Genomic DNA, 16,475 nt, shown 5'->3' on the forward strand with positions numbered 1-16,475 from the left:
ATCTTGCTTTAATGTTACTAATTAAATAGGCCGATTCTAAAGCAAATAGCTATGCTAAAAGAAACAAGAGTAACACCTTCCAGAGTAGACCCTCTATAAATAACAAATAAGTAAACATCTACATATATTCTCCTCATAATTGACCTAATCTATAGATTTGTTAATGTGACTCAAGCAACCTTTCATTCAGATCTTTGATGGATTCATTTGGACATGCATTTTTTTTTAAGATTTTATCCACGCTTGGCCTCCAGAACATTTGTCTTTTACTTTTGATGCACCTGAAAAGTAAAAGACTGCCAAACCATTTTATGAACATGATGAAAAAATGTCCAGAGTGAAGTCAAATCAAAAAATGACTGGGGCCATTAGTTCCAGCAAAAGAGCATAAAACAAAAACATTCTGCACAATTGTAAGCTTAAAAATGTGTGGCCACAGTTTGGTTGAAGGCTTGTGGGTGTGATGGTCATGTGTCCACAAACGTTTTAGTATTGTTTCAGTATCCTTTAGTTAGTATTCTATCCATTCTAGGAATGGAAATTTTTTGTTTGTAAAAGGAGGAATTAAACAAAATCCTGATCTCTCTGCTGAGAGAGAGAGAGAGAGAGAGAGAGAGAGAGAGAGAGAGAGAGAGACAGAGAGAGAGAGAGAGAGAGAGAGAGAGAGAGAGAGAGAGACTGAATGATACTGGATGGATTACGTAGTCTCTCTAACTGTATTATAGGAGGGGGGTAGGAGTGGTCTAAAGTGACATACAGAGAGCCTGTGCAGACCCGGCTTAAAATTATCTCTGCAGCTGAGGAGCATTTTAAACCTGCATTTAATCAGCACCTGCTTGTCTGCCAGAAGCTCGTTCTCTTCCCTGCAACCCTCCAAGAACCGCAAACGCCCTCCAGGCGCTTTTCAAGGTAAGTATGAATCCGTTACCTATTTTCTCTCTCGCATCCTTTTTCCTACTCGCAGTGACATCCACACTGATGTTCTGCAGCACGTGAAAGGATAAACCCCACAATGCGCTATATCTGGATGAGTCACACAACCCAAAATTAAAAAAATATGTAAAAAATATTTTATTGATTGTTTTGTATTTATTTGTTACGTTTCCAATCTTGGCAGGAGAATTTAATACATAAGGGTTTCTGTGACGACACCCCCCTCCCTCCCAACGCCTCCATTTTCACCCCCAACGGCCATTTTGTATGGAATTTTACCGGGACTGGAAGGAGATGGCTAACACATCTCATGGAGACCCATTCATTGATGATGAAGCTGTGTGTGTGCGCGCGCGCGTGTGTGTGTGTGTGTGTGCGTGTGTGTGTGTGTGTGTGAATGATGCCTATGTGGCAGATCGTGGGAGAAGCCTTGGCGGTTTTCCTGTTGTGGTTTTCTTCATTGATTCATGTATCAATGCACGGTGTGCCTCTCGTAACCCTGAGTAACGCAGCAGTTTTACCGGCATCCGTCTAATTAAAGAAATGAGGTCTACCATCCAGCTCTCCATCGCGCTTCAATCTTTAAGGGTAATCATTTCTGACAGGATAGTATTGCACGGATCCTTGAGACTTGAGCAGCTGTGGCTGTGGAGTAGATCGTGACTGTACGGATATCAGATTCTGACACTATTCTTGGATTTGCTCAACCAGCATTCTCTCATAAAACTGAAAGCTTTGCGCCAAGGAATCATCTGAATTATGATCTGTTGCTGATGTCAGTGTCACTGTATGCATTAATCCAAATAGGAACCTGGCATAGGAAATAAAAGCAAATAAAAGTTAATAAATATTAGGTTGGATTTTCTTCTAATTGTGTGTGTGAGAGATAAAGGGGGGCTGTTGGGGGATGGGACACAGTGGGCAGTGTGAGCATGTATGTCAGATATCATGTACAATCATGTTAACAATACATTATGATTAGTCTGTCTTTTTATCCTGACCCAGATCCTGCATTCAAGACTATTAAGCTTTTATGTTAAGTATATATTCGCTATAGATTCTATATTATCAGGAGAGAGAGAGAGAGACGGGTAGAAAAAAAGAGGGATAGATATGTTTTTGTTATATAGACCTTATAGCAGTTGTATGGGTGACCAGCCTTGATTTTCTTTAAACCGTTTTAATGGAAAGCCAAACCAGGTTAACTAGGTATCTATAGTAGTATAGTAGTCCGTTCATATTCCAACAACAAGAGCAATAATTTATCCATGCTGAAAAGGCGTAGAGTCAGTGATTAATGATGATGAAGTCAAAATGCTGCAGTGACCGATTTACTGCCCCTGAAGAATGCTTGGCCAGGGTTGATGCATCCAAAAATACCGCAAAGTCATTCAGACGATCAGGTCATAATATGTACAGTTAATAAACTGTACACAAGCATTTAATTATGATCACAAGCCGAGCCAAGTAGCTCTTTGTTGTCATTTCAAACATATACAATGGGAAGTATACAGTGAGAATAAATAAACCCAGAGGGAAACATACATGTATGGCATATGCAGTGCTGACTGATGAACAACTTCAATCATTCTATTTATTTGACAGCTATTATATGTAATAGATTTTTTTTTTGCATGCCATTGATTTAGTTAGTAGCAATAACTATGCTGCTGGTTATTTATAGACCTATTTGACATATTCTCAACCAAGCATAATAAATATTTTAATGTAATTCAACCCTTATAACACTGGCAGGTGATATGTGATCTCTTGGTTTAATTTCTAACTATAACTATGTTTTCGTAAAACATAGTGTTTATAGCCATTATTTAGTTTTATTCTTATATAAAATTGGATATAATTGTTGTCTTCAGATATCTCTGTATTGTATGGGCTAAATTTATTTGGGGTTAGCAAGGGTTACAGATGGTGGAAAAAGCGTGGACACATTAGTTACGCATCATTAGTTATGCCACAATTAGCTAACCAGAAAGCATGCAAGCCATTGATTTTACAGACATATCATCAGTTAAATAACTAGGATCCACTATAAAAGCAAGTCCAAATAGTCCTTCATCTGCTTTTCTATTTGTATCTGATGGAAATCATGGCGTGTTTTCTGACTCTCTGTGATAAAATCGTTAATGGAATTTTTGTTACGTGACTTCGCCAAGCCTGCAGTGGTATTTAATAGGTTAACATGACACAGTGCTGAATGTTTTTTACATTTCAACAATGGATGAAAATACCAGAGGGATGGATACAAGAGAGAAGTAGTGCAGGATGACGTTGGTTCAGCGTTGCCACTGATTATTAACATTTATTATTTATAACCATCTCATTTAATAGTAGGTGGACTTCACATTAAGCAAATCATTTCTGGGCTTAGCTTAGTGCTGATCACTTGTGTGTAAACGTTTACTTGTGGGTAAGGTGTTCTAAGGGGATCTTCTTGAAAATCACAAGTGTCCTGAATTAGGCTTATTTTTAAGTAAATACGATTCATATTTTTATGTTATAATAGACACTGGAAAAGTAAGACTGGGCTAGATATCAGGAATAGAAAACAAACATTCTTCTTCTGCTCCACTTTCAGCAATAAACAATGAAGATTGAGAACAGCCTGATTTGCCTCCCAGAGGTGCCTCCTCATACTGGACTACAGTTCACTGTGGCTACCGAGGAAGATTTTGATGACATTATGGCCATAAGCCAGGGTATCTATGGTGGTCTAGACTACCTTCCCACCCGCTATCAGGCCTGGCTGCAGGAGACAAACCGTATTGTCATTCTCGCTCGCAAGCAAGGCAAAGTGGTAAGATTATCTGCAATTATTTTCACATAATTACATGTATTGTTAGGAGTTGTTTGGAATTATTATTATTATTATTATTATTATTATTATTATTATTATTATTTGTAGGTTTGTAGTGTACCATAACCAGTTAAAATGAACAATACTGAGGATTTACAATTGGTCGCTTGCTATATTTAATTATTATAATTTTATTTTAAGATATTTATTGTATCCACTGCTGTAAATGTTATATTTTTGTAATAGTTTAAGTAATGTTTTCTCTTGTATTCTTTAGATTGCACTTGAGTCAGTATGTGTTATTGACAATGGAGAAACTATGCTGGTGGAAGGGCTCCGTGTGGCCCCTCAGGAGAGGGGCAAGGGAGTTGCTCGGGTGCTGCTCCGATTCTGCTCTCAGCTTGTTAAATCCAAGTATCCTGAAGTTAAAGTGACCAGACTGACCAGAGATGATCAGCTGGGGCCCAAGGACTTCCAGAAGTACAGGCTCATTACTAAACAGGTAGGGGTGAGCATGATTACTCAAGTAAGTGACAGCAGTGATGGATCATTATAATACAAAAATAGCTTACATTTTTAGTTGACCAAACTACTTATAAAAAATAAAAAAAACATCACCTGCATTAATTAGATTTTATATTAAAATAAGACTATTAATAGAAACCTTCTTAGAATGGGTATGTAACATAATAAATTGAACTTCACTAAGGTACCATTCACAGCAAGCAACAAAAGATAGACTGAGTGTAAAAATACGCATCTGTCTGCATTGCACATCTAGTAAGTAGGATGTAGAAGTTAATGCTTAACATCTCTGTATATTCTGTATCTGTACATTTTATTCTACTGTGAGTAGGTGCAGTCATTTCTCATTTAAAAAAATGCAATAGAAAAACAAAGTGTGGTTCACATGATGTGATGCAGTATAATAATACAAATAACCCTGAAATTCTCTTCAAATTTTTGTTCAATTCTCTTTAACTTCAATGTCTGCTTTTAAAACGTTTTTTGTTTGCAAGCATGAAAGGTTACAAAGAATGTTTGCAGCAATTTGTCAGCAGTAATGACCTGTATAATACTGCAGTACATTATACCTTATTAGACTCTTTTTTTACTTGCATTCATATATTGTTTAAAATGTTAAATCTTTATTATTTAAATGCTTTTGATCGTCAAAGATTTGGTGTTAAAGAGTAGTTGCTGATCCAGTCATACTGTACTGTACATTCTCTCACACCATCATGAAACTCCTGTTTAAAGGGAATCCTGCTGGTACGTTTCCGTGCTGAAGACCTAAAGTTACGCCTTGCTGATCTTGGGCATAATGTAGGTATTGAAGGAGATGACCTGGCACCTTTCAGCATCCCAGTGAGGTTAGAGGTTCCAGATGTCCAACAGCTTTTTCTGAGCAATGAGGCAATGCAAGACTTACTACCCAATGGCACCATTGTGCAAGACTGGCAGCCATTCAAGCCCATGTCCAGCAACATGGAGATCCTGCTAAAGAAAGATATCGATTGGATGGTGGATGACACATGCTGCCCATCTATGGCCAGCCTGTGCACTTCCCCCTTTCATGTACCAATTGGTGAAGACTGGTACTACCTCAACATTGACATGTTTGGTAAAGATCTGGGTTTGGCTGTGCAGCAGCTCCTATGTCACCTAAGGCGCCACACTAGCACACTGAAGGGCCATGTTATGTGCCAGGTTTTCCTGGATCCACCATTGTGGAAGCCCATGGTTGATTTCTTCAGGGAGACCTTGAAAGTGGAGCTGGTGAAAGAATACACCGAGCAGTGTGTAGTGGAATCCGACTTGGTGTAGCAAGAGAAGGGCCATCACCTAAAAGTTAGGCGCTTGAGACCCCCCTCACCTTACACCTGGATACGAAACATTAGAAACTGGAAGAGCTTTGATATCACTCAAATGGTTTCCTTTCATAATTTGCCCCAGAACAAAACCTTTATCCTACATATATATAAACAAATTAAGAATTCAAAATGTCCTAATAGAAATGGCGTTAGTTAAAGTTAGTTAGTATTAATAATGCCAGATCATTGCAAAAAAATTGAAGCTACAATTTGTTAAAATAGAATAAATATGCAACAAGAAAATTTAGTAGGATACTGACAATAGAATGCAGTACAGTGTATGTGTGTGTGAATTAACACATGCTGAGTTGCAAATACAACTGCACAATCTTTAGGCACTTTATGAAAATCTAAATGTAATATCTCACGATAGATAGTGAGATGTTTGCTTTAGAGACTGTTTTGTCTGCATGCTGTACAGTAGCTGCTAAATTGTAACTTTTTTTATTACTCTTACTCTTATAAAACCCAAAATGAAATGTAGAAAACTTTCTGTTCTGCTTACTTATATTTTTAAAATGGCATTTACACTTGAAAAACCAAGTTAATCTAACATTTAAAAGAAAAACCTTTCTGCTGGCCTCCTGGCATTTACATGCAAAATATGTCATATGGAGAAAACATACATACTTTTAGATATTATTATTTTATGCACTGAACCTTATTTACTAGCATTAACGTGACGTTCTAATATATAATTGACTGCTGCAATATGAAGTTTATAAGTTATAAAATCAGATGTAATTCAGATGTAGTGTCTTCAGTACTTCACTCAGATAGAATACCTTTTTTGTCATTTCGGCAGGGTTAGATTCTGTAACTAAAAACAAATAATGAGTTATAGCCCTACAACACATTTGGGTTTGAGATAATGGGTATTTTTTTTATTTATTTATCATGCAGCAAAATTGTTTAGCTAAGAAGCTAATAAAATTGTTTATTTATGTAATTTTCATGTAACTGCTAGATTTTGATTAAGACAAAAAGAAAAAGTAGCATTTAGGTCTAAATATAATCATTACAAATAATACACACTGTTACTGTTAATGGGGATTTGTTAGCAATCCATTTGAGAGGATCTCAAAAGCACTTTTTCTAATATAAATAACGAGCTTCATATTTTTGTCCACCAAAATGCTTGATACTGATCTTGAGATGGGAAATGAAAAGTAAATATTTGATACGCACAATTCATTTTTGTAACCTTGTTGTTATCTAATAATGATAGCAACGGCTCATTCCAAAATTTATTGATCAAATACTGCCACAGTGAATTCAACCCACTTATCAGTAAACAACTAGAATATTTAATTTATTTAGCAGAAAACAATTAAAGTACGTCCAAAATATAGAACCTCGCAGCCAATTTTAATTTCAAAAGAAATTTCTATAGAATGGAGTCATTTTTTTGAGACACATTTACCAGCATTTCTCATTTTTGAAGCCTCAGTGGGTACACACGACATTGACAGTCACAAAAACAGGGACAGTCACACACCCAAATACTGCTCCATCTGTCACTGGAGGAGTTTGGAAGAATCGACTGCTGAGTGTTTATAAATAGCATGCAGTGCACCATAGAACTAAGCCTCTTACTGGCCATGCAATTGAGAAGAAACAGCGAATTGAAGAAATCCAACAGAAGCCAAGCAAAGAAGGTTATTGGACAGTAAAGGAAGAAGGTCTTTTGCCATTCTCAGAAAATTGCTCTAACTGATCCAAAACATCCAAACAAGTGCTAATGGTTAACAGTCTGGACAAGCAATTCTATACAGTCCTCTTTGCCTTCATCCTCTTTCTGAAAAAATGTTACTGGGCTACAGCATCGCAAAGATCAACTTAAATGACAGAGTGTTCAATGTGATGCTTGCTCTACCATTTAACACTGACCTTTGTGCTGTGATGCTTTTAGGTCAACTCGACCCGGCTTAGCAAATTTTGAAAATAAATGGTTGCAATTTGAGCATGTGTAACCTACTGTAATACCTTTTTCGGCCATTATGACAAATATATTTATGTTGACAGTGAAAGTTATGTAAACAGTATAAATTTCTGTGCTTAAACCACGTGTTAAATATCAACCATGATTGGATAATTCTAATGGAAAATTACAGAATTCACTGAAGTGATGCTATTCCATGTTAATGAAAAAATCATTGCAATTCCAGCAAGTAAAGTTCCCCTGTATTCCATCTAAATGTAATGATAAGAAAAGCAATGACCACTACATGTGTAACTTGTGCAATGGTTCTAATTTAAACCATTTGTAGTTTTTAATTTGGGCTTGGTCTTAAAAATGAACATTAAGTTTCTATTATGTTGCTGTACAATGTACAAATCAACACAATGTTTCTTTAAGGTTAAAAGGTCAAAAAGTGCTCAATTATTTTTATTGTATATCTTTTTTTTTTCTTAATGCTATTTGGGTTTTTTTATTTTTTAAACAGTATTCACCCAATGAGGAAAAGAGATTTCCTTCTTCGCCTTCACTTGGACAGCATAAACATAATGTTATGGTTAATATGCATAATATGTTAAACATCTTGAACACCTGGCCCATCCTAATCTGATTCTTGTTTCATAAATGTGTCAGAGATGTAAACTAACTCAAAGGTTTCATAACTGCTATGATAAATCAAGAGGGCCCATCAAAAGAAAGACCTGTTCATAAAAGCATGTAACAGTTAAGTTATATAGAAACTGTCAGATTTAGATACTTATTAAGCAGGTTCTCTTGATTAATCATTAACAGTATAACCACTTATAAAGCCCTAATCATTATGTAATTAAATGCTTGAACTGGAGTGTCAACTTGCTAAATGTATACAGTATATTGTGCATCCATATCGTTTCTAGTACATAATTTCGTTTCTAGATAAGAAACAAGCATTCTTTAAAAAAATAATAAAAATAATTGTTTAAGTTTATATTCTAATTAGGGCTGAATACAAGTCCGTATTTTGATTTGATAGCTTGGAGACTGTTAAGTCTTCATTTGCTAAGGTCACAAAATGGAAAATATTGTCTGCAAGAAGTATGTTGGCCTACAAAGTTTGCTGAACCTGTGCCATAATGCAGGTTGTGTGCTTTAAAAGGAAAAACAGTAACAGTTTCATTCCTAATTTATTGCAAAGCTGCACTTTATGGCCATTGGGCAAAATTGGAAGTATATTGACCACAAAGCTTGTAAAACCATACAAACTTCACAAATACTTTCATATATTTTGTATTCATCCTTATGATTTGACATCATGAATACTGCAATCCCTATTTAAGTGTACGGTTTTTTGTTGTGCACCTAAATTTTGACTAACTAGAACCATAGATCTCCAATAAATAGCCCAAAGGTTCCCTGGCTGAAAAGGTTTGACATCTTTGTTTAAACAAATTTGTAGATTTTCTTTATTGTTACTTTGTATTAACTTATGACAGACATGAGTTAGACATGTTAAGGTTTTTTTGGAGGTGCTGAGAAATGTCAAAGTAATGTGTAAGTAAAGAAACAATTTAAAGTCTTCTCAAGTTGAGACCATGAAGAAAAGCATTGTTAACTAAATGGATCTTACGTGTGTAGTTTCCTATTTATGTACTTGAATGTATATCATAAGCACTAATAATAACAGTGTTTCGCCAGCCAATACTTAGATGGTTAACTGAAATATTTGAATATCTGTATGATTTTTGGGTGTCATAATATTCTTGTTGATATTTTTCTTTTCCTGTTTTTTTAAATTATTATTACCAACTGTCCCTAATGTTTGATCAAATAAAATTAATAGCATTGGGAGTAGTTAAGGATGATTTATAACCATGTTTTATAAGTGTTATAGGAATTTTGCTAACTGGTACTGAAATGACATCTATGAGGTGCATATGAAGTAAAACCATTATCCACAAAATACTTAATTTTCTTAAAACGTAAAACAAAAGACAAGTTGCAGATTGAGGTGAAAGGTAAAACTAGGATAATGGAATGAACAGATGGAAAGGATATTATGTGTCATGTTACAAATAGACAGTTATAGTACAGTGAAGTCAGCATTAGCAAGTCACTGGTAGTTATACAAAGCAGAATGTATTTATAGTCCACATTTCCCTGTGGACAAAGATATCTGACAGTTGGGGACTATGTTTGAGACATAATTTGTTATTGTAACAAATCGAGAGGTTATCATGTAAAGTAATAAATAAGACCCCAAGAGCATAGTTTACCTGCTCTTATGTCTAAGACAGAGTGAAACCGTATCTACTGAGTTCTTTGTGGTATCACCTTACTGAAATAGAGCTTGCTCAGGGTGGAGGTGCTTTGCTTTTCACCTAAACAGTCTTGAATGGAAAATGTGACCAAGTTAGGTCAGAGGAGTGGTAGACACTCAGTCATGTTATGCTAATGAGCTATATTATCTCCTTGCCCATATCTTTTTTATTTTGTAATTCTTTTGCAATGCCTTGGAATGTTATAGATTTATATGTTTAGAAAAGGTATAATACACAGGTACTAAATTGAATCAGAGAATGAAACTAGATTAAGAATGAGAGGTTAAATGAATTATGTGATAACACTGTACAAATACTTACAAAAATGATGTCCAGTCATTTTCCAAAAAGGGCAGTGCTTAGGCTGTTTTGTGGATAAGATTTTTTATACCTGTAACAAATACTGTCATTATGGAGCTCCATATGTTTATTTCCCTGTAATATGTTTAAATACTCTGCAGCTGTTTTTTTTTTTTTTTTATTTTAGTGTTTTATTGTACAACCATACTATGTTATACCTTAGACCTGCAGCTGCATAACGAAATGCTAAACACATACTGCCTTTTTTTTTTTTTATTATTAGTCTTATATCATTAGAATGCATGCATGTTGCATCCAGAGCACAAGAAACTGTGTTAGTAATACTTTCATGTAACTTCCTGTACCAATCATGGTCATTCAGTGGTCCAGCAATTTCCTCAGGTGGTTCCTCTAAAGACAGCTTAGTGTTTTAATTGTACTCATCACATCTAAGTACATTTATATTAGGTGTGTGTTTCTACAACAACATTGGATTGTCCAAACTTGTATGAGTTCATACCAAAGGCTTCAGTTTAGTACTAAAGTCAATGGTGCACCTAAGTTTAACCTGGACCCTATAGGGTCCTTTCACTAATCTGCTCTGTTTAAGAGCAATTAGTATAGATGCCCACATGAAGAAATCACATGTAAAGTAAACATGGTTGATGTGCCTGTTAAAGATTTCTGTGATGGTCTTTACCATCATAATGCCAGACTTTCTTAATATTCTTATTACATATTAGATCCAACTAAATGACCATATTCTGAATAAATTAATTTGTACCTGTCCAAATACAACCTGGTTTTGGAGGTGAAAAACACACTAACTCCTAGAGTATAGGTATCTCTTGTGTAACATAGGAGTTTGTGTGTATATGTAATCCATTCCCTTGATGAAGCAGTAACCACTTAAAAAAAAAAAAAAGAAGAAATAAATACAATCTCACTACTGATCATTAATATACATTTTATATTTAGTGCATTGATACTATAAAAAAAAAGATTTGAATAAAGAAATTATGCAATGGTACAGAATTAACATCTCCCGAAGAAATGCCCAGTGAAAACCTAAAGCATTATTGTTCATCAAGGGGGTGAACTGTTCCAATGCCAATGCAGTGGCAATGTGATCTAATTTTTGAACAATACTTTTCTATAACCCAATAAGATTGCTTATTTTTAAGCAGTAATTAAAAATGAATGGATCTTTTTTTTCACATTTTGTGAGTTTTTGATTTTGTGGGTTATTTTGTGATGAAACTATTTAAAATACATGTTTTAAAAGAAACTCAATCCCTGAGAAATCATTTGCATGTTTTGTGTGAGTTGGGGATGGGGGTTGGGGGTTGGCGGTTCTCTGGTACTTTCATAAAACATGGCTAGGTTTACACTAAGCAAAAATATTCTGTATGTACTTAAATCTTTACTTTAATTCTTGAAAATTTCTGAAATAATCAGTAAGATATTTTTGAGCAAATTACTATAGCAGCAATTAGGATACACTCATACAGATTTATCAGCAATAAATGCAGACACACACACACACTCCATGACAAATAATACATTTTTAGTGTGAACCTAGCCATACTATATATTGAAAGCTGTACAGTTACACACTGATAACTTTAGTAAAGGTAGAGATATTAATGAAATTTTTCTTTTTTCTTTCTCTGTTTATAAGATTCTATTAATATTGTATAGCTCTGTTCATATGCATCTGAACCTCTCTTTGTGTTCATGATCAGTGGTTTAGGAATGTTTGAGATTTATAAACAATATTAATTGTAGTTAAACACAGATATAAGATACTGTGGTTTATAACCTAGTCTTGACATGTTTGAGTAAATGTAGTCATCGCTGATGTTGTGTAAGTGCAGATCATTTACAGGAATACAAATTCTAGATTTTTATTAAGAGACTTTGGCTTGTTTTTAGATTATTTTCTTTTGGTTTACTTTATATTTTATTTCCTTTTTTTTGACACATGTTTAAAACCTGTTTGTCTGTTTAAGGTGTTAAAAACAGAGAACATCAGAATACTGATATAAAATGATAAAATAGGCAACTAGATCACTTTGACAGCATTTTTTTGCCACATGCATGTTGTATAGGTTAACCATAATGCCCAATGCAACCCAATGCTTTATGGATATTAGCCTTTTTTTGTGCAAAATAGCAAAATATGTTTTATGTTATGAATCCAAACATATTACAAACCTCTTGTGGTAAGGTTTTTTCTTTCAGCCATACATTTTAAGAACAACAAAAAATAATAAAATACAAGTTAACATGACCTGTTAACAAAACATTTTTTTGATGTCAGGAAGCTATACAATACTATGATCAAACTTTGAGGGCAAAAAGTGATATGCAATTGCATGTTATTATCATCCAATTATAACATTTCACTGTAGTAAAATCTAACATGCGTACTAAAAGCTAAAACACTTTTAAAGAGTAAAATGTACATCATGATTCATATAAAAATAAAAGCAAATGATACCCTGGAGGTATGTTTACTATGAAATATTAACTATGAAATACAGAGGGTACAGTTTCAAAAGAAAGACCTGCAGCATCTAGCACAGCACAGTGTGTGATTAATTGTGCATCATGTTATTCTAGTCTGTTGTTGTTGTTTTTTTTTTGTAGCATTCTTAGGTTGTTGTGTATGAAATCAATATAGTATAAATGCTACATTTGCTGTATTACAAAGCTTGTTAAAACAATGTTAGGTAAGAGAACTTATTCAAAAGTATTTAGAGAACTGTGTATAAAGTAAATGATTTATGTACAGGCTTATTAGTTCCAAAAGCCACAATCAGGGATTTAAGAACAACAAAAGGTTTATTTTAGAAAAAACTGGAATGGAAAGTACATTTTCCCTCAAATTAGACCTGCATAAACAAAAAAGAACTGACAAAGGACAAAAATATTTCATTTTAAAAACTTAAAATAGTGTAGTTTTTCTTTTAGAAATATTATTGTAATCACACAATCTTTTGGCACTTAATAAACATAAACAAAAGAGGATTCACAATCCCTTATTGTGGCATTAAAACGGGGGCTTTGCTTTAATTTGTCATGATTCGTATATTGACCGCAAGATCTACAAAGCCTGCTGATCGGCTATATGTAATAAGTGGGGGGCTCTCATTTACAAATAGTCTTATACACAACTGGAGCATTTATTTTCTTCTTGCTGTGGTTACAATGTAGCATAATGAACACAGTGTTATATTGTAGCATAGCTGACGTCTGTGTTGTTTTTTTCTTGATAGTGAAAGGTTTTTAGGTTTTCTTTTAAATGGAACAGATTCAGTGGTAGAATTGTGTGTGTATCTTATTTGTGTAATTGTACTGCAGCACCTAACAATTAAAGAAAAAGTAGAAGATAACGTACCCCCTAAAATATTCCTCAAGAGTCATTATTAAACAAAGACATATACTTAAACTACCTCCTTTGTATTGGCGGTTTTTCAATATTGGCTCTTTATTAGCCCATGTCATATTTTCCTCTGGGTTTTCTATTGGCTCCTGTTTCTTTGTCCTTGTATGACTTTATTCACATACAGCACATTTATATAGGAAGTACAATATGAAAATGTACTGATATGACATAGATCATATTTTTATATGTATTAGAATATTTTCAATCTGTTTTTTTTAGAACCAGATTTTTTTTTTCTTCAGGTGTAAAATAAGATATAGGTCATAAACAAGGTTTATTAAAAGGATTAGCCTAAGGATGACAAACTCATATTTAACACTGGGGAAGAAACTATGTACTACAAGGAGGTCAGGGGAACAAAAGCTTTAGGATGCTTAATGTATTTCAGGCAACAACAAATGGAACACATGAGAGGCCAGTTAGCTCAACTGGTGTGACGTGAGAGGCAGGTGCTAGTGTTAACACTGACCCAAAATTCTGACCTCAACCTCTATCCCCTTAAAGAGTTCCTTTACATTGCTGCATGCATGTGACTTCACAGAGTGCTGAGAATTAGTGCTTCTTTTTTAGATGTGTCAAAGGCTATCTATTTTTGTTGCTGTTAGCATTCCAAATGGATCTTTATTATGGAAATTGACATTCCTGAATATAAACATTGGCAGACCACTTGACTAAGATCTTATGACTATCTTCGAACTAACTTCTTAACAAAACATACTAACACTGAATTTAGTATGTTTTATATGATTTATATATATGATATATGATTTAAAGCCTTTTTTAACCAGTAGTAAGAGCTCTTAATTAAAAATTGAGTGTTTTTTCTAGTACAGTGCAAGTCTAGCTAGGACTATAAAGACTAAACATTTAAGACATTTACAAAAATACGTTGTGTTCATTCTCTATGTTGAGTATGGTTTAATTAATAATAAACATACATTTGAATAAAGCATCCATATTTGTCCATTCCCATGTTGATTAGAGTATCACATTTTTTGAAAGTATTAATTTAAAGTTAATTTAAAACATATAGAATATATAAAACAAAAATGTTCAATTAAGTTGTAATGAATCGTGAGTTTACTCATAACAGTGCGTTTAAACCCGATATATTTTAATCTATTGACATTCCTAATACATGTATATATAGATACATTCCACCACTAGAGGCTGATCTGTAGTCTACATTCTTTGATGTCTCAACATTTTATTTCCCAGTCTTAAACATTAAACTTCACCCAAATTTACAAATTTCTATCGTTTACCTTTATCTTGTACGTATGTCTTGTTTATCAAAATGTGTTTCTCCTAGAATCTGAATAATTCCCATTATTCTTATAATACTCTCAATCACTGGTGCATTGGTAACAAACTACACAGTGTTAAGTGAAGTGCTGTAGTGAAAGGAGATGGTAAATACTGATCAGGCATTGTGTGTGTGTGTGTGTGTGTGTGTGTGTGTGTGTGTGTGTGTGTGTGTGCATGCATGCAAGTAAAGTTGGAGGGTAAAAGAGGTTGGGGGTGGGAGGTGGGGGTTCTAAACTGGCCCAGCTGGCCTTGGTTTTTCCTAGGCAACCATGCCAGTCACATAACATGGGGGGAGAGAGGAAGAATGGAGACTAGAGACATTCTAGGCTAAAAGGGAGTTATGTAAAAAAAACAAAAAAACAACTTTTTTTTTGTTTCTTTTTTTATTTTTTTTAAACTATTTTCCCATACCTCGACACCCACACACACACACCCACCCATACACATATACTCAGGATAGCAGCAGAATTTTAAAGAGACCCAAAGCATATATAATAGCAAAGGCTATAAAGACTCATAATTCTATTGACAACACACAAATAAATAGCTTTTTTTTTTGGCTTTACACAACATCCTCACAGCAAAATACCTGCAGTCACGACACAGCACTTCTGTCTCCCTATACTCTGCTATGGAACAGACAGATGGGCAGTGGGGGATGGGAGAAACAAGTGGGAGGCCTTTGACAGATTCATGCTAAAAAGAAATGCTTTTGGCCTAAAACACATGAGAGCAATTTACTGCCCTTAAAGACAGCTGGGGTGCAATTATGTTTATTGTCGTTATTAATCTTAAGCTCTGCTGACAGTTCATAAGGTCAAAATGAAAAATCAATAATGGAATTAGAGGACAATTCAGAGTTGGCTTTATTTGGTATTTAAAGACAAAGTGCGAATTGTGGTTTAGATCTAAATACATAGTTTTTTTTAAACATTAAATAAACCAACTGCTTTTGGATGCTCATCAAAAGTTTGCAATACATATATTGATTGAACAGGACACAGATGACCTTGAGAGTCTCAAATGTGGTGAGTGGTGAGAATTATTGTTGTGGACCTAAGATCACATAAATTCACTCACTCACTCACTCACTCACTCACTCACTCACTCACTCACTCACTCACTCACTCACTCACTTCAACAGTAATTTCTCCACAAGGGGAGCCACTGGACTGGTCAAATGCACATAAGCTTCCAGTCACAATTATGTAGACACATGAAATACAGGACTGAAACACCCTGTATTTGATGCTGATGCACATGGCACTGTATAAAAAGGGCAATTGGCCATTGGTGACATTTGTAACATTAAGGTATATTTAACCAATCTAGCTCTGCACAAAGGAGGAGCTTACATAATTAATAAAACATAAAAACATAAAAAAAGCAGACTTCACATGCAAATGAAATTGAGTAACATCCGATTCTCAATCCATATGGTTAAATGTGATGTTGGCTATACCTTTGCAGCTAATACAGCTTCAACTCTTCTGGGAAGGCTTTCCACAAGGTTTAGGAGTGTGTTAATGGGAATATT

General features: G+C 34.5%; 1 protein-coding gene across 1 annotated transcript; it reads left to right on the forward strand.

Annotated features, from left to right (window-relative positions):
- The first annotated feature begins 687 nt into the window (after window positions 1-687).
- On the forward strand, window positions 688-13,633 carry nat16 (N-acetyltransferase 16). Its single transcript, XM_046851357.1, has 4 exons — window positions 688-909; window positions 3,530-3,748; window positions 4,026-4,250; window positions 5,009-13,633. The coding sequence occupies exons 2-4, from the start codon at window positions 3,539-3,541 to the stop codon at window positions 5,573-5,575; spliced, it is 1,002 nt and encodes a 333-aa protein (XP_046707313.1). The 5' UTR covers window positions 688-909; window positions 3,530-3,538; the 3' UTR covers window positions 5,576-13,633.
- Window positions 13,634-16,475: the final 2,842 nt, after the last annotated feature.

The sequence above is a fragment of the Silurus meridionalis genome, chromosome 6, assembly GCF_014805685.1.
Source record: "Silurus meridionalis isolate SWU-2019-XX chromosome 6, ASM1480568v1, whole genome shotgun sequence".
NCBI lineage: Eukaryota > Metazoa > Chordata > Actinopteri > Siluriformes > Siluridae > Silurus > Silurus meridionalis.